The sequence below is a fragment of the Corvus hawaiiensis genome, chromosome 2 (genome assembly GCF_020740725.1).
Source record: "Corvus hawaiiensis isolate bCorHaw1 chromosome 2, bCorHaw1.pri.cur, whole genome shotgun sequence".
NCBI classification, from domain to species: Eukaryota; Metazoa; Chordata; class Aves; order Passeriformes; family Corvidae; genus Corvus; species Corvus hawaiiensis.
In genome coordinates this window covers 115,515,548-115,538,690 of record NC_063214.1, presented here as the reverse complement: position 1 = coordinate 115,538,690, position 23,143 = coordinate 115,515,548, and the positions used below count along the sequence as shown (strand labels likewise).

General features: G+C 47.5%; 1 protein-coding gene across 10 annotated transcripts in view; it reads left to right on the top strand.

Annotated features, from left to right (window-relative positions):
- Positions 1-13,928, top strand: part of BCOR (BCL6 corepressor) — an 82,230-nt gene extending 68,302 nt beyond the window's left edge. For all 10 annotated transcript variants that reach the window (XM_048289367.1, XM_048289359.1, XM_048289338.1 and 7 more), the window contains 5 exons: positions 2,914-3,080; positions 9,883-10,028; positions 11,166-11,243; positions 11,456-11,606; positions 12,805-13,928. In XM_048289367.1, coding sequence (XP_048145324.1) covers positions 2,914-3,080; positions 9,883-10,028; positions 11,166-11,243; positions 11,456-11,606; positions 12,805-13,099 — 837 coding nt within the window. In that variant the 3' untranslated portion in view covers positions 13,100-13,928. The remainder of the gene's footprint in view (positions 1-2,913; positions 3,081-9,882; positions 10,029-11,165; positions 11,244-11,455; positions 11,607-12,804) is intronic.
- Positions 13,929-23,143: the final 9,215 nt, after the last annotated feature.

Genomic DNA, 23,143 nt, shown 5'->3' with positions numbered 1-23,143 from the left:
GCTGAGCAGGGCTTACACAGAGCCAAGGCCTTTCCTGCTTGTCCTACTGCCACACTGGTGTGGCATGTACACATGGTGTGCATGGGAGGTTGGGAGGAGACACAGCCAGGATGGGTGACCCAAACTGGCCAAAGGGATATTCCAGACCATGTGACATCCTGGATCAGTGTATAAAGTTGGGGGAGGAAAGAGGGCACGTTTGGAGTGATGGTGTTTGTCTGCCCAAGTCACTGATACACGTGATGGAGCCCTGCTCTCCTGGAGGTGGCCAAACACCTGCCCAGCCATGGGAAGCAGTGAATGAATTGCTTGTTTTGCTTTGCTTGTCTGCAAGGCTTTTGCTTTCCCTATTAAACTGTCTTTATCTCAGCCCATGAGTTTTCCACCTTTTATCCTTCCAATTCTCTCCCTGGTCCTGCTGGTGGGGGAGTGACTGAGTGGATGCCTGGGGCTTGGCTGCTGGCTGGGGTGAAACCAGTGGACAGTGGACTTGGAAAGTTCTCTCATCAGTTTGGTATTAAATCCTTCCTGGGAAGGCAGTGAAATTAGTGGAGTGTGTGGTAGGGTGTTTAAACACACGTGAAGGCAGAGCTTATCCAGGCACGGGGAGTTCCCAGTGTCACTGTCACAGGAGCAGGAGCTCCAGAGCATCATCCTGCCCTTGCACAGCTCCCCTAGCGTTCCTGCATCCTGCCCAGCAATGGGCAACGCTTCTGGGGTTTGTTGTGATGCTGGGGGAACTGTTAAGGCTCAGCATATAATGCCTCACCCAAGGGCATTTCCAGGTTGGGTGTGGGGGGAACTGTGCTTCTTGGAGCATGGGGGATGCAGACCTCTTCCCCTGGTAAAGGAGTACCTAAGAAGGGCAGCTCCTTGCATATGAGGATGGATCATGCATATGTGCACATTTTGGCGTTGCAAGCAGCAAGAGGTGGAAGTGTCCAGTTATGTTCTGGTTTGACTTTTTGGATTAACTGCGAGTGATTTTCAGATTGCTGGTTTAAATAGAGCACCTGAACAGACATTAAAGTGCCCTGTTGCAACTCTCACAGCCTTCCCCGAACCTTAGTGAGAAATGCTTGTGAAACCAAAAGTGTGTTTGTGGCACCACATGTTCCTGTATTCGGCAGTGATGGCTAATTTTTTTGTGAATTGAATAAATCATGTTAAAAAAAGTTAATGAGGCATTTAATTAATTAACAATGTAGAGTTTTATGGTCTTTATGGTTACATTTTGTGGTTAATGACATTCTTCTTATAGCCTCTTAACACAGAACTGCCCGACAAAATTAGCTTTTTTGTCCAGTAGTAGGTATTCCACCCTAGGATGAGCCTTTCCTTTCTACAAAAATAGATGAAACATCTTTTATTTTGAGTTGCAAAATCTATTTTAAATGGTGACTGCATGCTAAAAGTGGAGCTGAATACAGCAGCTGCTTCTGCTACCTATATCCATCTGCTAATTTGCCTGGCAGGGTGGTCTGGTTTTGAAGGAAAATTCATACCTCTGGAGTATAATTTGCACAGCCCTTTCTTGTGGGCTCGAGCATGTGCAGGGTAAAGAGCATCCGTTCTGGACTGATTTCTGGCCTTTGGGCTGATTAGTAGGAGCATTCAGAGCCCCTGTCTGGTGAGAGGTGGGACTGTGGGGGTCCCGGGTTAAACCGGGGGGTGCATCAGGGGTAGGTGGGTGCATCCCTCGTGGCAGGTGGAGGGGGTGCTCTGGAGCCTGGGACAGGCAGCTCATTAGCTCCCAGCTCTAGCCTGGTTAGTGGGGGCCTGCTAAAAGAGCAGCTTCATGCTGTATCCTGGATACCGGCTCTCGAGTCAGGTGTGCCCAGAGCACAGATTATTGCGGGCTTTCCGGTTTATTTTGAAACGAGAAGAACAAATGCATTGCGCCCGACAATTCTGTTTTATTCTCTTGTTTTGGCAAAACAAGCACTCGCCCCCTCCGTGCCGTATCTGGCTTTGCAAGGATGTCACTCAAATGCAAAATGAATGGTTTACCACTAATCTGGGAACGTGGGGGCTGTTTTATGCATTCAACATCTCTTAGAAATGTGTTTTGGTTTTTTTTTTTTTTTGCTTTCTTTTGCATCCGACACAAGTCGAGGAAGACTCGCACCATCCTAAATTTTTGGTTGAGTGATGGAGCAGTCATTGTTCCAAGGCTGCATGGCAGTGCAGAGCTGAGTCTGGCCCAGGCTCTGGAGCGTGGTGTATTTGACTGCAAGATGAATTGTGTTAAATTCACATGGCTTCCTGCGGCGCCGGGCTCGTTATTGGAACCTGGCGCCTGGCTTTAGTTCTGCATGCAGAAAACCGGGGTGGGTGAAAATGGGATTTCCCTGATCTCGATAGAGCCGGGCTGGTTTTTGTTTGCTGATAGCAAACCATCCTTTGTGTGTCTTAAATGTTTCGGGTCATGCACTTTTTAAAATCAAACTGATGTCGGCTGTGCTGCTGTTACACTCGCAGAATTTTCTGCTAAAAATGCAGATGTAAGAGTAACAACCTTCCCTCTAGCTTTATGTGTGGAAGTCTTCAGAAGTGGAACATCATGAGTGTTGTCTGAAATTTTCACATTCTCCCTCTGTGACAGTTCCTGATGTTGAGGGTTACAGGGTTCTGTGGGTCATGGAGCTCTCGATGTCACTTTGCCCAAATCAGTCTGCCCAGGGAAGTCGTGGTCTCTGCTGTCTCCTGAACAGACAGGACTGTCAACAGCTCCCTTTTATTTTCCTTTTGACTGGCCCATCTCGTAGAGGGTAACTTAGCATATCATACGGGTTTTGTGTTTATGTCCCCTTCCCCCCCCCCCCCCCCCCTTTTCCTTCGAGCAGAGAAATCTGCGCCGTTTACACAGCAAGAAATAACTCGATGTTCATCTGTCTTCCCTCCTGTTTCCAGGAAGTGGTTCTGTATTGTTTGGAAAACAAGGCGTGTGATGTGAATCATCGTGACAACGCGGGTTACTGTGCCCTGCACGAGGCCTGTGCCAGAGGCTGGCTGAGCATCGTGCGGCACCTCCTCGAGTACGGCGCGGACGTGAACTGCAGTGCTCAGGATGGAACCAGGTTAGCAGCACCCCTGGCCCACCCGCGGCTCATCACTACCTCCCTTCCCTCTGTGCCTCTCCTTTATCCTCCCCTTGTCCCCCCATCCCACCCTCTGACGCTCAAAGCAGGTAGCGCTGCCTTACTGCTGCTCCTTGGGCAGGGGCGTGCAGGACTCGGTGACCTCCTCTGCTCTCCGGTTAATAAAGCAGTGGGGACACGCTTCTGTTGTGACTCGGGTTCAGGGTAATTTCTTTTTTTCTTCTGGGAATTTTAATAAGTTGTGCTTTGGTTGTTTTTTGTTAGTTAGTGGAATTGCCAGCTGCAGGGCAGGAAGGAGTGATACTTGAGCTGCAGTCCTGCTCATGTGCCCTCCAGGTCCTTTGAGTTGTGCCAAAAGAGTGGAGTTTGCCTTGTTAGCAGGGTTACTTTTGAGAGCACTTCAGGCTTTTGTGGCGATCGGGTGTGCGAGCCCTGTATATGCTGTATAAAAATGTTGTTTGCTGAACTGTTAAACTATCTGCTCCTTTGATATTTTGGATTTACTTTTTCTCTTTTCTTTTTTTAATCCCGAATTAGCCTTTTTTTTTTTTTTCCCAGTTTCCTTCACAGATTAGTAGGGGTGCTTAGTTCCTGTGCTGCCAGAATAGATAGCGAGCTTTTCTTTTTTTTGCTTTGTGGAGAAAAAAAATGCTGCTCCGGATCTGTTTTTAAGCTTCTTGTGTATCTCCTAAAGCACCTCTTTGACCACCTCTGCGAGGCTGACCTTGGGGTAACTTGTCCTGAGCATATGCAGAGCGTTACTCAGTCTATGCATTTTGGGGACAGGTCGCTTTGTATTCTGCCAATCTCCTGCAGCTTGTTATCTTAAATGGTTTATCGCCTTCCCTATCACCATCCAAATAGCCAGGGAGGTAAAATTAGCGTAACTAAGAGCCTGCTTCTTTTGTTTTTAAGCTCTTTATTTATTAACTTGGGAAGGGAGGAGTCATGAAAACAAAAAGAGAGCTGGTTAGGATGGTCCATTAAAAGTTCATGATGGTCCATTGTTACCGGCCCATCACCAGCTCATTACAGCCCAAAGGAAAGCTTTTTGGAGAAACATTAAAACCCTGACTGGATTGTCAGATTCCTCCTCTGTCGCCCACTTCTTTGTAAGAGTTCTGAGCTCTCCAGGCTGCCAAACAGCCTCGCATTTTCTGCTGCCTTCAGCTTTAATACGTGACCTGTGCCAACAGCAGCGAGTTGCCGTAAAAAGAATCCTAAATTATTTTTGTCTCACTTGCTGGAATAACCTATATAGAAAATTATCCCCGGGAAGTGTCTGATCGGTCTTAATCACCCGCCAGTTCAGAGTCCACCTTTGATTTCTAGTCACAGACGGAGCTGATTTTCAAGAAAGAAACTTGGCCAATGTACCCTGAAAAGTTGTTTTGGGGAAAATGGATTTTAGAAATGAACATAATGATGATCTGATCATAGATGATAATGTCAGAACTCAGCGTGCTGTAGCCTCTCTTTTCTGAGGGCAGACTTACTTTTCATTTGGAAAGCTGCCCAACAGACAGCAAGAATCCAAAACACAACTAATATACAGAGGAAAGATGGTCTGAGTTGGGCAGGAGAGAGAGCAGAAGCTTCTGTAAGGAACTTTGGGTCTGTGTAATGCACTGCCTTTTGGCGGAACCAGACTTCTCTGTCTCTGTAGAGTAAAACAGGACATTCATAAGACAAGTCCCATTTCTCTCTTGAAAGTTTTTCTCCTTTAACTTTTAGGAGGAAAGATGTGTCAGTCTTCCTCAGCTGTGTTGGTTTTAAAATTAAATTCCTGAACATGTTCAACGCTTAGAAATACAATAAAGTCTTAAACAGAACAACAAAAAAACCCCAAAATAAAACCCAAAATAACTCACCATAAAGACTTGTCCTCCTCCCCTGCTCTTTAAATGACACTTAATATGCTTTTTGTTTTCCCCTCTGCCACCTCACCTATCCAGAGGTACTTTTGGTCGTGCTGTGGAAGCTCTCAAGCTGCAGACGGTGACAGTGGGTGTGTGTAGTTCTGTTCAGTTAGTGTCAAGCAGCGCACAGGGGTGATGTAACTGTGATGCAACTGCGTGTGCTGTGTTAGTGCAGCTGTGGCAGTGAGGGGTCACCTGAAGCTTTGGGCGCTCTTATTTGCTGCCTCTGCCGTCAGCTTTTTTGGAGGACACTCTGAAAAGTTGTGGCAGGTGAGGATATGGCTCTGGTCTGTACAGGATGTCCACGTGAGTGTGAAGGATGCAGGGAAGTTCTGTGCATCTCTCAGTCCTGTCTGAAGTGCTGCGGGTCCTCTGATCACGGTGCTGGCTTTGCATGTGTGTGTTTTGGGATGAGGCACGCGTTCAGCCTCTGGTTCCTGATAGTATCAGGAATCTCGGTGAAGTCAGAATCAAACAAAGCGCCAGACTGTGGTGTAGGGGCAAGGAGGTGACAGCATTTGGGAATGGTGCAGCCCTTCTCTTCACCGCAGCTCGGCACAGGATGTCCCTCTCTGCCCTATTCACAGCACATCTGGCCAGGCTATATGTGGTAGGTCTTGGATGTTTTTCCCCTTAAACTCTGTGCTGATAGACCGCATGCAGTGCCTGCAGACCCTGAATACACAAGCACTCTGCTGCTCAATTAGTGCCTAATCAAAGATTATTGTAGAACCCGGAGATCTTTAAGACCTGTCTCCGAGGTGCTGCAGTCACTGAGGGCTCTTAATCGTCTTACCTATAAATAATAATAGACCGTGCTTAAGAGGTGAGAGCTTCCCTTCCCTGACAGGACCCCAGAAAGTGCAGTAGCTCGACAAGGGGTGTTCGAACTGACATGAGCAAGGCTGTTTGCCGCGTCTGTTTGGCCTCATCTCGCTGTTCCTCTCCTCTTACCTCTGCAGCATGCCTTAGCTGAACCCGTGCCACTATAGAAACAAAGCCACATGCCAGAAATACAGGCGTCCCCTGCCTATTAGCGAGGGCTTCACGTTGCTTCAGAGTTCGCTCGCTGGATTCTCTCTCCGCAGCCAGTTTTGCTGTATCCTTCCCGCTGGCAGCTGATGAGCTCAGCCTTTTTTATTTTTTTCCCTGCGAGGACCATGCCAAGATGGCTCTCTTCCTGTGTCCTTTCAGCTGGTCTTGGCAGAGCCATACCTTCCAGCAGCTAATTGCGTTAAAGAAGAGTCAGCCTGCGTAGCTGCCCTCCTGCAACTCGTGCTGTGCCTCTTCCGTGGGGCAGCCTTGCGTAACGGAGCGGGTGGAAACAAAAACACAACGCCAAAATATGGCATTGCTCGGCGAGTTACAGGACCTCTTACTGCAGCGAGGAGAATTCTGGTGGTGCCTGGAAGGCTGAGAGCAAACCCTGACTGGTCTAAATAGTTTATAATTTTGGTGGTGGAATGATAAACCCCCAGTGAAATGTTTTCCTAACTCTAGTGGTGGTAAAAATAGTAGGAAGAATTCGACAGTACACAAGAGAGGGTTGAGATGTGTGTCTTTCGTAGGATATTGCAGCTCTTGAATGTCCTCAGATCCTTCTGGGGCCTTTTGAAGGGTTTGTTTTAGAAACGAGCTGTGCTACGTTAACTATACCGTTAGGGATAGAGAGTGTTTATTTCCACGAAGCTCAGGGCAGAAGAGATTGTATGGGCAAAGCAGCCCAGGAGAGGACTCCCAGGGATCTTTTTTCCCCCCACTTCTGAAAAAGTTGCCTATTCCAGTAGTTGCTTTTGCATCCTACAAAGAGGATGGTTAAACTCTGCCAAGACCGAAGAATACTCCCTCCTCTGCTGGCCCTGCTGGGAGAAGCAAACGAGTAGCTGTGCCTTTGCATGGTCCCGCTCTTGAGCTTGCCAAGAAGCTGTTCTAGCCAGTAAAAGAGTCTGTCAGTGCTCTGTTTTGGCCTTTTCTCCCTTAACTTATCTATGGGGAATCTCCTTTCCCCCCCTCTCCCTGCCAGTGTTTTCTTTCCTTCCTTCTATTTATTGTTCTTCCTTCTTCCGCACTGCTTTACACGCCTTTCCTTCCCCATGCCTCTATAAATTCCCCTCTCATGCCCGGGCAGCCTCCCTGTGTACTCTTAGATGACGAATCTGGGTCTGCCTTCCCTGCTGCCTCTGTCTGCAGCACCGCGTTGGGCTTGGTGACCTGTAAAAAGGGAGAAGGAGGTTCCATCACAGGGTTACAGCCCATGTGCTGCAATTTTTCCTTCCTGGGAAATGCCCAGGCACCCTTTAATAAACTCGTCTGAGTGTCGTTAAATCAATTGAAACACTGGGCGGTGATTTAGATGCTGTTTTTAATAAGTTAAGGGATCATCTTGAATTCATTACTGCTTCAAAAGCCACTTAGGTAAGTCAGTTTAAAATAAAACCCAAATGCAAACAAGAAAACCCGCAAACCAGTAATCCCACAACACTCCTCAACCCCCTCCCAGAACCAGAAAATTGTAATTCTGAAATAAAATTTAAAGAGAGTTCAAAATTAAAGACTCCAGTAAAGCGAGGGAGTGGGGGAGAAAGGGCATTCCCAGCACTTGGCAACAGCCGTAACTCTCATCTGCTCCCGGTGCCTGTTGCCAGACTTTCAGCCAGGGATGCTTCGTGCCCAGTGGAGGACAGGAGGTTTTGCAGCAAGGCTGACCTTTGCTGCTGTAGCTGCTCAGAGTGCCGTGACCCAGCAGCTCAGGCCTCAGATGCTTGCTGACAGCAAGGAACACCCGATACTTCTGCATCCTCTGTGTCGGCACCTCTGTTATTTGTTGCCTCCTGCTTGGTGTCACCTGGGATGTGACACTGTGATACAGCACTGACCAGATCCTGGATGTGATGCTTCCCCTGTGGGGAAGCACTGAGTCAGTAGGTGGAGGTGGGAAGGTGAGACTTGCAGGGCATCCTGGGAATGCTGGCTCCTCCAGCCCTGTCTGGGTCAAAGGCATCAGTTTCAGTGTTATGTTAGAGACATTCCCTCAGAAACTGAGAAAGGGATATCCTGACCCTTTGCAAGTGATCCTCATGGACCTCTCTGGTCTTAAAATGTGAAGGTGGCTTTCTGAAGAGTGATATGTTGGGATTTGAAGGCGTCCACGTGTTGTGCTCTCTGCTGCCAAGGGTCTGAGGGTTGGCACAAGCTGGACTGAGGACTGTGCTCAGCAGCTCGAGGATCACCTGCTTCTTCACTCTGTTGCTGGCATGGGGTGTATAGGAGGCAGGCAGCATGGGATAAGCCCTCTTTCCATAGGGAACAAGCCAGCAAGTCCCCAAGTACACCTCCTCATGTCAGTCTCTTGTTTACATGTCAAAACCGGTATGACATGCAGCTTTCCAGCAAGATGGGGGCAAGCAAGAACCCTTCACGTGTAGCCTGTGTTAGTCACCCTAAGTCACACACAGCCTACTGGAAAGTACTTGGAGTAAATATATCTGGAACATCTTTTAGAGACTTACCAGAGTCCCCCTCCTCCCCTTCCTACCAGCAGTGCGGTGTGATAGATGGGAAAACAGTGGTATGCTGTTGTCTTCTGACCGCTTGGATCCTCCCCTCCTCTGTCCTGAGCTCACGTGGATGCCAGGTCACGCCAAAGCAGTGGTGACATAGAGGGGACATTGCCATGTGAGGCAGGAGTGGTGGGATGTGACCTCTTGGCAGGAGAGAGTTGAAGCCCCGGTTGTCAGCAGAGCGTCGCTTGGCAGATGGGGAGATGGAGCGGAGAGGTTTGCTTGGCTGTGCTTCCAGATGACTTCCCCTTTTTAACGTCATTGTGAAAGCTTTCCAGGAAGGCAGTGTGTGATCCCGGTTAAAGTCCTTCCTTGCCTTTAAATACAAGCTTCCTGAGAGCTTGAAAGCCTTGTTGGGGGGTAGCAGTATTGACAGCCCAAAGGAGGAGTGTTGAGCTGAGTTGGACTGCCATGATCCCTGTCCACACACTGGACTCTGCTTTTAGTTCCCTGCTCTTGCTGTCTAAGGAAAAGATGGGATTTTAACACATCTTCATTAGTCTGAAGGGTAATATGTTCTACTTCCAGACAACTCCCCGTTACATATAATCAATTTTAAAGGCAAAAGTTAATGCGATTTATAATTAGTGATAAGGAATTCTAAACCTGGAATTGCAGGGCTGTATATTAATGAATAATCCTTCTGAAGGCTCACAAAATCTATGTCTGAGCTTGTATAGATTGCTCATGCCGCATAAAATGCGTTAATTTCTGGGTGGACTACACTTTAAAATAACATGTTTTTCTATTCTCTGATTAGAAGGGTTGAATTGTGCTGCAAATATATTCACAAGTATTGTTTAAAGAGGATGTTCTGCATGGAAGTTTAATTCCTAGCAAATTTTCATAACTTATTTCTGTGTACGTAATTTAGAAGCTTTGGGTAACTGATTTCCGTGCTTGCCCAGAGGCAGGCTGAATGAGCCTTTCTCCACAACACGCTGTTAAATTGGCAGAGATTTGGAACGGTAGAGTGACTTGCAGCAAAATGATGTTTGTGAGGCTTCACACAAACTCCTGCTTTCTGTTACAGCGGTGTAATTATTTTACTGTCCTTCGAAAATGTGTACAGCAAGGAGTAGACGTAACAGAAATACCTGCCCTGAGCAATCTGACTGAAGACAAGAGGGGAGGGGATGATGTGCAAGTAAAACCGACAATAAGATGATTGGCAGCTGTATTAATAGTGTTACATTCTATAAATAACTTTGATCTACAGTCAGAAGTTTCTTGTCAAAAACATTTGCATAATACTGTTGAGTCAAAATGTAACACGGTGATTTTTCTTTTCCTTCACACCAGACCAATCCACGATGCGGTCGAAAATGACCACTTGGAAATTGTCCGCCTGTTACTGTCCTATGGTGCTGATCCAACACTTGCAACCTACTCTGGGAGGACCATTGTGAAAATGACCCACAGTGAACTCATGGAGACCTTCCTCACAGGTCTGTGCCCACATTGCATAGGGCTTTCTGGTCCTGGCAGATGGGGGCTTGTTCCCTGTCCCAAAAAGTCCCACCCTCCTGGCAGGGGTGACTTCATGCCAAGGAGCCATGGGGTGGGGTGGGCTGCAGTAGCTCCCTCTGTGCCTGCAAAAACCCAGAGGCTGCAGGTGGGAAGCACAGCCATGCTTGGGGGCTCCTTCTAATTGAAACTCTTAATAAGTCATAAGGATTATTCCACTGTCAGATTTGATAGGTGGGTAGGAGGTCAGCGGGCTGTTTCAGTGCCTTCAGTTTTCTGCTTGAAATGTGAAAACAAGAACCTTGCCAATTCAAATAGCTGTTTGTTAAACATACTCATGTTTTCCCATGGTCTTGCTTTTTATCTTGGACTATTTTTGGTTTTGCCAGTTCTGCCGTGTTTTATATCTGAAATACTGTAAAACTACATTAAAGGCTCTTGTCTTTAAACATGTCCATGCTGTAACATGGTTTTAGGGGTTTTTTCCTCTTAGTTTTGGATGAAGACACTTACATTCCCTAATAACTTACCTCTGAGCATTCACAGTCCATGAGTTTTAAGTATTCACCTGTTTTACCTGTTTAAAGGGTGCAGTATAGAAGGCACATAAGTGTATCAGGACTCCAGTCTGATACAAAGTCCAGCATCTTTGACTTCCTAGCATCCTGAATCCCAGTATCTTTTCACCAATTCAGCTTGTAAATCTCCCAAATTATATCTGTAGAAGAGAACTACACCTTCTGAACATATCTGTGTGGAAAAACCTTGTTCATCAGTTTATTTGGGGGCCACAGTTTCACCCTCAAGTTGGTGTCCGGTGTAAAATGTGAAGGCCAAAAAAATGAGATCTTCACAAAAATGAGATGCTGCTCTCAGTTTCTGAAGCTGAAGCTTGGATCTGTCCCTGTTAGACCTTTGATGTGGTGTGTCATTATTTGATGTGGGGGAATGGCGTGTATATGCTGTTGTTTGTAGCATGTGTGCCAGGAATATGGTGAGGGATTTTTTGATGGAAGGTATGGAGGACGCGTATTGAGGCTCTGTGACGCACGGTCTGCTAAACTTGCCAGCTTTTTGTTCTCATCAGTATGTTTTTGTTGTTGTTTTTTCCTCTCCAGAGTATTTAACTGACCTGCAAGGTCGAAGTGTTGATGACCCTGGTTTGTACTGGGATTTCTATGGCAGCTCTGTGTGCGGTGAGCAAATGTTGCCCTTTATTTCTTTGTATGCAGAGACTTTAAAAACATGGGGCACGTGGGGGTGGAGGGGGCTGTTCTGTTGTTGTGGTGGAGGAAGCTAGGAAGGAAGCAAACTGATTTTGTTTACAGATCACGTTACTGAGAAAAAAAGCAAGACCTGCAACAGTCTTTTCATTGCTGACTTAGCACCTTTATTCAATTTTATTTAGATCCAAAAGATGAATCTGGATTTGATGTCTTGGCAAATCCTCCTGGCCCAGGTGATGAAGATGAAGATGGCTTCAGTGATGTGTTTGAATTTGAATTTTTGGATGAGCCTCCCTTACCGTGTTACAACATTCAAGTGTGTCTCTCTCAGGGGTAAGAACAAGTACAGGTTTTGGGGTAAAAACATGTGGGATGTCCTGCTTGGGGTTGGTGGCAGTTTGTGATGGTGGGGAAAAGCACAAGACATACATTTTTAACATAAATGAGAGATCAATATTTTAGCTGCTGGGGTTTTTTGGAAATAAACTAATAGGAGGTGAGAGGGTCTGGTTTGTCAGGGCTGAGTTTTTACTGCCATATTCTGAAGCAGGACAAGTGACATTTGAACACAAATCCCTTTCCTCATCCCAGACAGGCATCTTGTTTATAACTTCCCAAAATAGAAGTGCTTCTAGCACTTAAATTTGGATATCATGTTTGTAAGGTGTTAATTGTATTTTGTGGGCTTTCCTGTTCTGCTGCTGAGTGGACACGCTTTTGTGGATGAAAAAAGGACACCATTACTGCTTTTCTAGACTTTGTTGCAAAACTGGTTTAAAGCTCTGAATTGGAATAAACAAATAAGCTTCTTTGGGAAGATTCTATGATACTTAATAATAAGCAAAGACCTGGAAAGTTGTATTATCTATTATATTTAAGATATAAATTAGATTTGTATACAACTGTTGTTCACCATTTGCACCGATTTTGATGACAGCTGGTTTTAAATACTCATCATGCAGGAGTGTGGGTTTTAGCATGATTTTGTTACTTGTGTGATGGATATAACTTAAGTTCCCTGAAGTAGACAACTACAAAGATTGAATTTAAAAACTGTGTTGTTTATCTGACAAAAAACCAACTCACTGTTGACTTCTATTTAATATTGGCATCACTAGAAGTCAGAGGTGCTGAATTTTGTGGTTATAAGTCATCTACTAATTTGCAGATTGAAAGTTGGGCTCAGCTGGGCTAACCTTCAGCTGTATGAGTTGGGGTGGCTACTGGCCCACGTGGGCACTGAGGAGCCCACGTTTTATAGGTTCCAGTGCCCCTGTGTGCCTGGATCCCTCCTTCCTCAAAGCTGCAGGCAGCAGTACTCTGAATAAATACATACACACCTGCTCATCTGTTACATTTGACCCCTGGGCAGCAGCCTTGATTTCAGAGGGGTCGTTTGTGGGATCAGGGAGGGTTTTACACAGAGCAGTGTGGGGAAGAGTCAACAATCCTGTGACTTAATGTCAGTAATTGGAGCAATCCTGTGACTTAATGTCAGTTATTGGAGCCTCTTTCTCCTTTGCTTCTGCAGACCACGGAACTGGCTTCTGCTCTCGGACGTGGTGAAGAGGCTAAAAATGTCATCTCGCATCTTCCGCTGCAACTTCCCCAACCTGGAAGTCGTCACCATCACGGAGGCAGAGTTTTACAAACAGACTTCCCTCAGCCAATTGTTCTCTTGTGCTACGGACCTTGAAGCCTTTAACCCAGAGAGCAAAGAGCTGTTGGACTTGGTAGAGTTCACAAGCGAGCTCAAGACTCTGCTCGGCTCCGAGCTTCACTGGTTGCATCCGCACGAGGACCCTCCCTTCGACATCCTCTGGTGAACCTTCAGGCCATTTAATGTACAGTGCTCTATACAGTTACTTCTTTATGTATATGTGTTCAAATGAAATTGTTTCTGTAAAGAAAGGACACTATTAAATATGAAAATATCTTTCCTTTATATAAGAGATCTGAATTCCAGTTGGATGGATTTTGGAAGAATTTTTTTTTAAATTCAATCAGTTTTTACAAAATTGTTATATAATGTTTCTTTAAATGCACACAGGCTTTGGGATAAGTTTGTTATTACTCGGAACACATTTTTTTTTTAAAGAACACACCCACACACATTGACTTTGTTTCATACAAAGCACTGATTACACAGAACATACTTTTTCTAGGTGATGTGATCAAAGTCGTGTGGCTTGTTTGGGAGATAGAATTCGGTAAGGCACTTGGTGATATTATTTTCATTTTTTTTGTTTACAGAATTACCTGCTTTGGCCAGGTAAGCACTATTGAATATAATTCAATAGTTTGTAATATAAATTAAACCATATCCATACGCATCAACTAATTGTAAGAACTTTTATATCCTAATTTAAAAGCTGTGAAATTTAGTTTTCACACATCAAACCGGATTGTTTATATATGTTTAAACATTTTATGCTCTTTATTTAAAGAAGACTTTGAACTATTTTTTCTGTACCTTGTAAAATATTGAAAAACTAACATATGTTGAAGTTGCTTGAAACTGTACATAAACTAAATTTTCTGAATTGTGTGTTCATGTTTGAGATCTGTGTTTTAACTTTGTAAGTAAATCTTCTGCCTTTGTATTTATATTTTACAAAAATTTTCTTAAAGGCAATAAAACTGTTGAGAAATGAAGAGGCTAAAGTGACTCCCATTAACTCCATGCCTGGTTGTGACATGAGCTTCATCTCATTAGTGTTTATGAAAGGAGGGAGTAGTTTCTGAAGTGGGGCAGGGCTGGTAGAGGTGCAGGCAAAGCAGCTGATGAAATCGGGGCCAATACAATCTGTATTGGCTTTCTAAATTCAATGTTGCAAGAAAACATCAGGCAGGCTTTTTGGTGGGACAGAGGTTTAAAAATGGTGTTCACAATACCTTCTGCACCTTTTTGCTAAAGAATTGTGAATAGGTTGGGTCATTTTCCCTCCTTTGACATCCTTATAACTTCCATTGGCTAATTCTCTTTTCAATGAAGCCTGCAGAGTGGAGGAAAACAGTAGCAGGGGAAATGCTTTCGTTTTAATGTGGAGCATTGAAGCTATGAGCACATTTTGGGGGGATCTAAAGGGACAGTGACCAGAATGTCACTTTTGCATAGCTTGGGAACTTGCACCTAAGAGGCTGGGCTCTCTGGGCTTGGGCAGACCCTCTCTGCCTTCCCCTTGTGGAAGGAAGTTCTTGCTGTGAACTCAAACTCCTGAGTTTTAATTTGGGGCTGTTATTAAGAGTAGTATGTCCTATGATAGTCAATTGCTTCTGAGGTGTTTAAATCACACTGCTCTTCTGATGAGGGCCAGGACCCCACCCAGAGGGTCTTGAGCAGAGCACCTGGTCAGTCTGGGAGAAGAATCTGGGAAGAAGTTTCTCCATTGTCCTGAAGGCTGAAGGTAAGGGGGAATGATGTCTCATTTCTGAAGGTGCCCTGGAGGGGAAGACTCAGAGCTGCTGCCTCTTGCGGTGCGTTGCTGGTGAGTCTCCTGCCAAACGTTTGTACTGTGTGGCTTTACAGCGGGGCTGTTCCTGTGGGTAAGGTGGTTTTGTAGCTGAGCCAAGAGGTGAGAGAAGGGTCCAAGAGCTGCCTGCTGCTGGAAGCTGAAGTCCCATTTCTGCCCGGGACAGGGAGTTTTTAGTCCTAATACATCTGCCGACATCTTTTTTCCAGATTTTGGGTAAGGAGGATGATGGTCTCTCCTGCACAGCTTTTATGTGCATGCTGTATTTCCTTTTAAAACAGTCTCCAGCTTTGCAAGGAACTGAAACACAGACACCTCTATAGTGCCAGCTGCTTTCATCCCCTGGTTTTCCCAGCAAAAAGAGGTGGGCCAGAAAATTTAAGGCAAGGGAGAACATTAAAAGCAGTTGTTACAGACATCTTTATCTGATCAGCTGTGTAATGCTTGGATGGCTTAAGCTGGGTATAAATCAGCTTTGTGCCACTTCCCGGGGTGCGTGGCAGACACCTCACTTCTCGCCGAGCCCCTCGGGCAAACAAAAGATTGACACGGCTTCCTCTTCTGGCCAGCTCCTCCTCAAAGAATCCTGAGCACGTGCTCCCCGAGCATCTCTGCTTAGTCAGCTTTCCCCCGCCTCCACCGGGTACAGTTGGGCCTTCTCCACGCTGGCTCCTGCCTGGTGCTCAAATACAGTAACAGCCTTATGCTGCTGTAATGCGAGTGTGTGTGCCTGCCCTGGGCGTCTGTGCTCTAAAAATAGGGCCATGGCAGGGAACACCTGATCCCAGCGCTGTCCCTTGGCATAACGTAGCCGTTTTATACTCTGGGATGTACTTCTTTAAAGGGACTTGGCTGTGTGAGGGTGCTTGAGGGAACGCAGAGGGTTCAGTGGAGCAGGAGGAGACACGAGGCTGGCTTGGCTGCCCCTGTGCTTGGTGGTTTGAGAGAGGCTGGATGCAGGTGTAGCTTTGCAGGAGGCAAGCCGAGGGGAGAGTTACCTTGGGAGAGCAGAGATGGCAGTGTGCCAGCAGGGAGTGAACTTTGTGACAGTCTGAGTGTGGGCAGGGCAGTGAAACACTGGCCAGCGCTGGGACTGTCTGGATCCTGCAGGGCTGGAACTGGGTGAGCTCCAGCCAGCGTGGGGGCTGTGTTCAGCGGTTCAGTTTCTGATCTCACACTGCTCTCCTTTAAAGCACTTTCCTGTGCATCCTCCTTGGGCCAAAGATGCTTGCTTCACACTGCTGGCTTTGCTCCAGGTTAATAAAAAACCAAGGAAATGGAAACGCAGCCTTTGGGGATGGTAAAACCCTGCTGAGCCTGTTTCTTGCCTTCTGCAAGGTGAGAGCATGGTGTTGATGCTGTTGGGGACAAAGCCAAGGTGTTTCCTTGAATTTCCCCTGCTTATCACTTGGATTTGCTTGGCTGGGACTCTGTGCTGCCCTGTGGAGGTGTTGGACAACCACTGGTGCAATAGGGAAAAACCCTACTTCCAGCTAAAGCCGGCAGATGAGCCTCGCTTACAAGAGGTTCCTTTGTGAAATTTTTACTTGTTGCTGGCTGGGAAATCCCAGGGAATACCCAGTTCCAGGCTGGCTGCCTGGTGGGGAGGCTAAGGGGAAGTCACAGCACCGGCAGCGCTGAGAGGATTCCCCTGAGATAAGCGATGCTGCTGAGGACCAAAACACTGAACCCCTCTTTGTCCTTCCTGCCTTACCCAGGAGTTCTGCAGTGTGGGGTCAGCCCTGGGAGTTTCCCGTTCGGGTCATTTCTCCCTCCAGCCACTCCTCTCATTTCTTCTGCTTTGCTGTGGTGGCTGAGCTGGAGTCTTGTGCCAAGGACACTGATGCAGTGAGTGGCAAGCAAGGGTCAGAGGAAGAGTAGATGTGGTGCTTAGGCACATGGCTTAGTTGTGGGCTTGTCAGGGCTGGGTTAACCTTTGGACTTGATGATCTTGGAGGGCTTTTCCAACCTTAATGATTCTATGATTTTAGTTAGCAGGAGCAGGATGGAAATTATTTTAAAAACTGCTCCCAGGGGCCAAGCTCACTCCATGAATCAAAAGAGTTTGAAGCTGACTCCTCCCTTCATTTCTGTGCTAAATAATGAAACTATAGATGAGACCCATCATTTGAGCATTAATGATTGGGGTGGTAAGTGCAGGCAGCTGCCATTCCCAGGCTCTGTGGAGCTGCTGGTAAACACTCAGCATCATCAGTTTGCACAGGGAAAAGGCACACATTATTACTTTAAACTTGCACAGATCCAAGGTAACTGGAAAAATAGCATTTTGTCTGCTTCAAATTGTTTGCAGAACATATTTTCATTTCAGTACGAGACCAGTGGTGGTAGGAGAGGGCTTGGCACCACCACACAAGGTGGGAGAATTGAATGCCATTAATTGTGAAGACACAGATCTTTTCTCAGTGTGCTCATTCACTGTTGCATTTCTGCTAGAAGGAGGAGCAGGAGAAGGTAACAGGCATCCGACAAGTTTCACTTGGAGTGATGTCAAGGACAAAAATCTCCAAAGAGATCTGAAGAAGATGAAGCTCTAAGCACCCCACCATGATGCCCATCTGCATCAGTCTTGCTAGTTCTGCGTTTCACCCATTAAAGTGGTTTGCACGGGTTCCCCTGCTTGCATAGTGAAGAGAGTATTTTCCTGCAAGTTAAGTGATGGATCCTGAGGAGCAGCAGTGCCTTCTGCCCTTGGGGTGAAGAGAGCCATTGCTTGTTTCTGTTTTGCCGGTCTTGAAGAAAACCCCGTCCACGCCATGTGCACATTTTCCTCCAGCAGACTGACGTGACTGTAGACGGTTGCTCTCTTGAGCCAGGTATGAACCACAAATCTGTCACTAAATAGATTTTCCTTTTGTTGTCACATTAATTTGCAACTCATTAATAGTGACAGCAGTGAGGTACTGCACTGATGCAGATTTGCATATTCATGGCTAACTTATTATTAAACAAATAAGATTTCCCTAGCTTAGGAAGCGCCCAGAGTAATGCCACATTGTGCATTATAACAGCCTGAATGTTTTATTTTCTTTTTAATATGTTAATAGATGCAAGGGGCGCTCTTTTTTTAAGTAAATGTGCATCTATAAAATAACGTGTAATTTAAAATATCACAATTGTTTAAATAGTAATCCATTAACAAACCTGCCAATAATTGAGCACAAATACCTATTTAATGTACAAATCAATTAATCAATTCTAAATGCTGGCTTTGTTGCCTGATGACCGTAACACAGGCAGTACCAGCAAGGCACAGCCAAGCCACTGTGCTGGCGAGGTGAGCCAGAGGTGGAGAGCTGATCCCATGTTTTATGGCTCGTTACAGTCAAATTGGTTGGTTTTCACAGTCGCTTTTGTTTCTTCTCCCCAGAGGAGTGGTGGGAGAGAAAGTGAAGACTGAGCTTGCTGTGGTACCCACTGTCACCCTCTTGTCTTACTGGGCAGGGCTGAGGAAAATATGGTCATCTTGGCTCTGCAGGGACCTCCCTGCTCCCCCTTTTCTCTGCCAGCAGGCAGAGACACCAGCTTTGGCTCAGCCCTGGCCAGGAGGAGGGCAGAGCTCTGCCCCCAGCATGGTGGGTGGGCAGTGGGCAGCAAACTCCCCTGGCACCGTGGGTTTCTTCCCCTGTGCTGAAGGAACCGTGGTGAAAAGCCCTTGGAGTTCAACAGGCACCCAAAATCTGCAGGTGGGAGGAACGGGAGGTGTGGAGAGCAGGGCTGTCCTCAGGCAGGTGTTTTAGTTCACTTGCTGGTAACAGCCAAGGTCCTTTGCCCATGAAGTAGCACAGCTTTTTTCTACTGGGCTATTCAAGATGATCCAGTATGCACAGCAACCCCCTCTTCAGATCCCTACTACCACATCCATATTTTTCATTCCTTTCTGGCTCTTCTAAAAATTTGTAGGGTAGTGGGAATAATTGCATGTGAGGAAACCAGCTGATTATTGCAGTTCCCCTCAGTCTTGAAGTGAGGTTTTTTTCCTGACCTGACTTTCCAGAGTCCACTGACGGTGTTGCCTAACCACAAAATGCGGTTCTTACCCCATCCTGCAGTTGCCTTGTGAGTCACAAGCCCCCCTCTTTAAACCACCAGCCTGTGCTCCCAGCCTCCCCAGGCTCTGGAGCTCCTGTTTCTGGCTAATGGCAAAGTGTGTATGGCCCTGAAGAGACACAGATAAACCAAGGACTCTGAAATGCAACCAGAAGTCACCCCAAAGACTGTATCCCTGCAGGTGCAGAGCAGGGTGAGGCTGTTTTTAAAACCTGTGTACAGCAAGCTCACAGAGCCCTTCTCCAACAGGGGATAATTTAATTTTCTGATGTGGGATCTGCTTTCATCTTCATCTCCTGGCTTGGGTCTTCCCTTGGCACAATGAGGAGTGCCAGTGGGACTGCAGCCCAATTTCCACTGCTCTGTGGCTGCAGGCTTTTCCACTCACTGAGGATGTAGAGGGTTAGGCAACACGTGTCAGACGCTCATGATGTCAGAGACAGTGTTTAGTATTTGTAACTGTCGAAATTTCAAGGAAAAGGCTACCTAATGAAAACCCCTTTCCAATGTGCCATAAAACTCCTGTTTAAGTAAAACCTCTGTGAAGACAAGTCCTGACAGGCCTCCTGAAATGAAAAGGGCAGATTATTTAACAGCTGATCAACACTAATAACCCTTGGCAAATACAGTATGCAAATTCAGTGCTGGAGCCAGCATGAGCCGAAGGGACTCTTCTGTGACAGCCTGGTCTGGCTGCTCTCAAACCACAGAGCCCAGCACGGGGAGTGGGGAGACCTGGGCTGCCACTGCCACGTGTTATCTCAGTGGTCTGTGGGTGCTTGTTGAGGAGAAGTTCCTCCACCATCACAGGAATCTAATGGGCATTTGGCGTCTGACCACTCAGTGGGGCTGGGCTTGGGCTCCCTTGCTGAGGTGCTGGAACTGATGGCATAAAGCACCAAGGGAACTGAAACAAATAGTTTGGAGCTGGGTATCTTGTCTCCCCACTTCACGACATCTTAGGGTAAATATCACTTTTAAGTATCTTCGTGACCTGCCAGTCTACACAAACGTAATTCTTCTTTCTGAATTGGGCCAACCCATGGGCAGTTAAGCAAGGGATGGAGTTGGGTTTCCAGGGTGAGTTCATCCTTCTGTCCCCTAGCTCCATGGCACGAGGGTGGCTTTGTAGCTGCCTGGCTGCCCTGCACAAGTCGGCTTCCCCAGCCCAGGGACTGTACCTGTGCTACCCAGTGGCTGCTGTGAGCACCTGGGGATTTGAGGCGCCTCCCTGAAGGGCCAGCTCAGCACACGGCAGTGCTTGGGAACGTCCCCACTTGGGCTGGTTGCACTCCCTAAACCAGCAGAAGCCCCTCAGGGTGGGTGAGAACAGGGAGGGATGGTAAAGGGTGGGAGATCACCCATCCCCCTGCAAGGGGAGAAGGCAGTGCTGCCTGGGTCTGGGAGCAGGGCGAGGGGTCAGGCACAGGCAGGGAAATGTTGCCCTTTTGGTGGCAGTGTGGCGTTACCTTGGCTCAGAAAGTTGGGTAAGCCTGTGCCTCCGAAACCTGGATGCTCTGCCCATCCACCAGCTGGTGCTCCCAACACAGCCCCTAACAGCCTGGTGACCAAACCTGGCTGGTCCCCAAGGGGTTACCTCTCCTGAAATGGCTGCCATGCCAAAAGAGACGGAGTGCCTTTGAGTACCGCTGTTTTCAAAGGCTCAGGAGTGAGCTTGATTAGCAAAATCAACAAAGAGATGCAAATACGCTGCAGCAAAAAGGTGCTTTGTAAGTCTGGGAGTTGGGCCCCTGGGTAGCGGGAAGCAGCCGCTCTGTGTGCTGGGAAACGCTGGAGAAGGGAGAGTGTGTTATTCCCGAGAAAGCAGCGGCTCAGACCAGCGCACGGCTCTGTGGACACAGAGCAGCGTCTCCGTCTTCAAGGTTATTTAATAGTAAACAAGAGCTGTCAGGAGGGAAGGAACCACCGCCGCCCAGGCACTCCCAGGCTGTCTTGAGAGCACAGCAGGAGATGTGGCACAGGCAGTGCAGGCTGGGGGAATCCAGAAAGCCCTTCCCAGGCTCATTTCTCCAGCTGCAGATCACCTCAAAAACGCAGCCTCACGCTCAGCCCACGTTTGACTTGCCAGGGCTTCAAACACCCCACGAAGTTTCTAACAACATTAAAGCCTTTCCTGCTCAGTGTTTGCTTTCACTTCACCTGCAGTAACTCTTGGTGCTCCGTAGGGCCCTTTGCTTTGGAGGCAGAACAAAGTGAGTCAGCCCCATCCCTCACCCAGCCAGTGCTGGGGGAAAAGGAGGAGGATGAGGATGAAGATGTGAGGGAGGAGGATCGGCAGAGCGGACCTGCTCAGCAGCTCGTGCTGAATCACAGCAAAACAGCCCCAAGGACAGTCCCTCTTTGGCTGCCAGCGGCTCCCAAGTGCACAGGAATGCAGTATCCCAGGCAGTCTGTTTGTGAAGGCGTGAGGCAGTTTTTAAAATACACAACAGAGACTTCTGCAGGGCTTGGTCCTTTGTAAAGTAAATTTATTTGACAGGTTTATTTCTTTATCAGGTATTTGTCTAACCCCGTGACACTGAGAGAACTGATTTCCTGGTACAAATGTTAAAATGTAAACTCCCAGAGGTGTGGACTGTCACAACCAGTGTCCAAAATATCCTCACCCCGATTTCTTGTTGAGTGTCTTGGTGTGACAGCAGGAGACTCTAGAGACGCTGGATAATCTATGCTATGATCACACCAGGACACCAGGAAAAGAGCCCCAGTAAGAGGACAGGAGACAGGCTTCTGGCCATCCTGGCTGAGTGGCTGGTGGATTCAGGGGTTAAAAACAAGCCTTTTGCAAGCGGTGCCTCCATCCAACAGGATGGAGAGATTAGAAACACCTAAAGCGCCTGAAGGTTTGCAGCACCACTGACTGATCAAATAAAAATATGTGAATCATAAATCAATGTAATTTAAAGCAGACTTATTTAGAAATTGAGATTGGGCACTAAGGGACTTACTCAAATCACTCTGGCTTGCCATTAGCCACCCCCTGAAACTCTGTGTGCTCTCTTGGGGTAGCTGAGGTGGGGGTGCAGATGTGCTGCCGCTGGTTTAAATCAGACCTGGGCAGGGAGCTGGGACAGAGTGGCTGGGGAGGGACCCAGGGTGAAGGAGGGACCCGGGGTGAAGGAGGGACTCACCTGCCTGCTCACCCCGGCTGCTGCCTGGCCCTGCTGGCCACCGCCAGATGACGGCCAGACGGCAGGAGCAGGCTGTGCCGTGTGGCTGCAGGATGACATGAGGTCTCAACGCAGCCCAGCGTGTCAGGGACCACAGCCAGTCCCAGCAGAGACAGACACTCTGGTGAGTGCCTTCCCTCTCTCACTTGGCTTAACAGGCAGCTTTGGCTGTGCTTCTGCCATCATTTGCCACCTCCCCTCCTCAGCATGCAGCAGTCCTGAGCATCTGAGGAGGGACATGCTGCAGTTGTGCACAGTCTGTGGTTGTGTGTGTGTGTGTGCACGTAAAGGGGGTGCTAGCTGCTTGTTCCCAGCCCCAGCTGTGCAGGAGATCCTATTACCTGACCTAGAGCAGGAGCCAGGAGGGAGGAGGTTGGCTCTCGGCTCTCTCTTCCCATCGGGCTTGCAGTCACCCTGCAAACACATTAGTTTTCCTAAAAAGGCACCCGAGAGCTTGAACAGCAATACCACTGTGGCATTTATTAATTTTTTAGCATAGCTCTCCCCCGACCTCCACTGTGATTTGCATACCTGTTAATCCTCTCCCTGCTGCAATAATTCTGTGAAGGATAGGGAAATTATATCTGAGCAATAACTCCTTGACTCGGAAGTTGTGGAACCCTGTGTGCCATCCCGATCAGAGCAGAGACTTCCAGTGAGTGGAAGCAGGAGGTTTAACCTCCTAAGAGCTGCATGTCACCTACAAGACCCAAGGAAAGCCATCCATTCTGAGTATGTGGAACCCAGCCCTACCATTCCCAGATGGTTCTGCCTCCAGGAAAGCTCTTGCTCTTGGCAATATTTTGCCTTCACAAAATTACTGTTCCCTACTGGCAGTGTCCCCTCCCTGCAGCAAAGTTTCTTCCCATGGGAGGGGGGAGGAAAGCCCTGTGCCCTGGAGGTTTCATTGCTTCTTCCAGCCCTCCCTGGGGAGCTGGGAGCGCCACCAGCTTCCTGCACATGCTGGGACTGAGCATCCCATGGCAGGACTGTGCTGCAAGGCAAGCTCTGACCCCAGCACTTTGGATGGCTTCTGGTGAGGTTTGTGACAGTTTTAACCAGCAAGAAGCTGCAGACCCTAGCAGCTTCATTAATCGCTTTTCTTATTGCTGTCTTTATCCTTTTCCCCCCCAGCTTT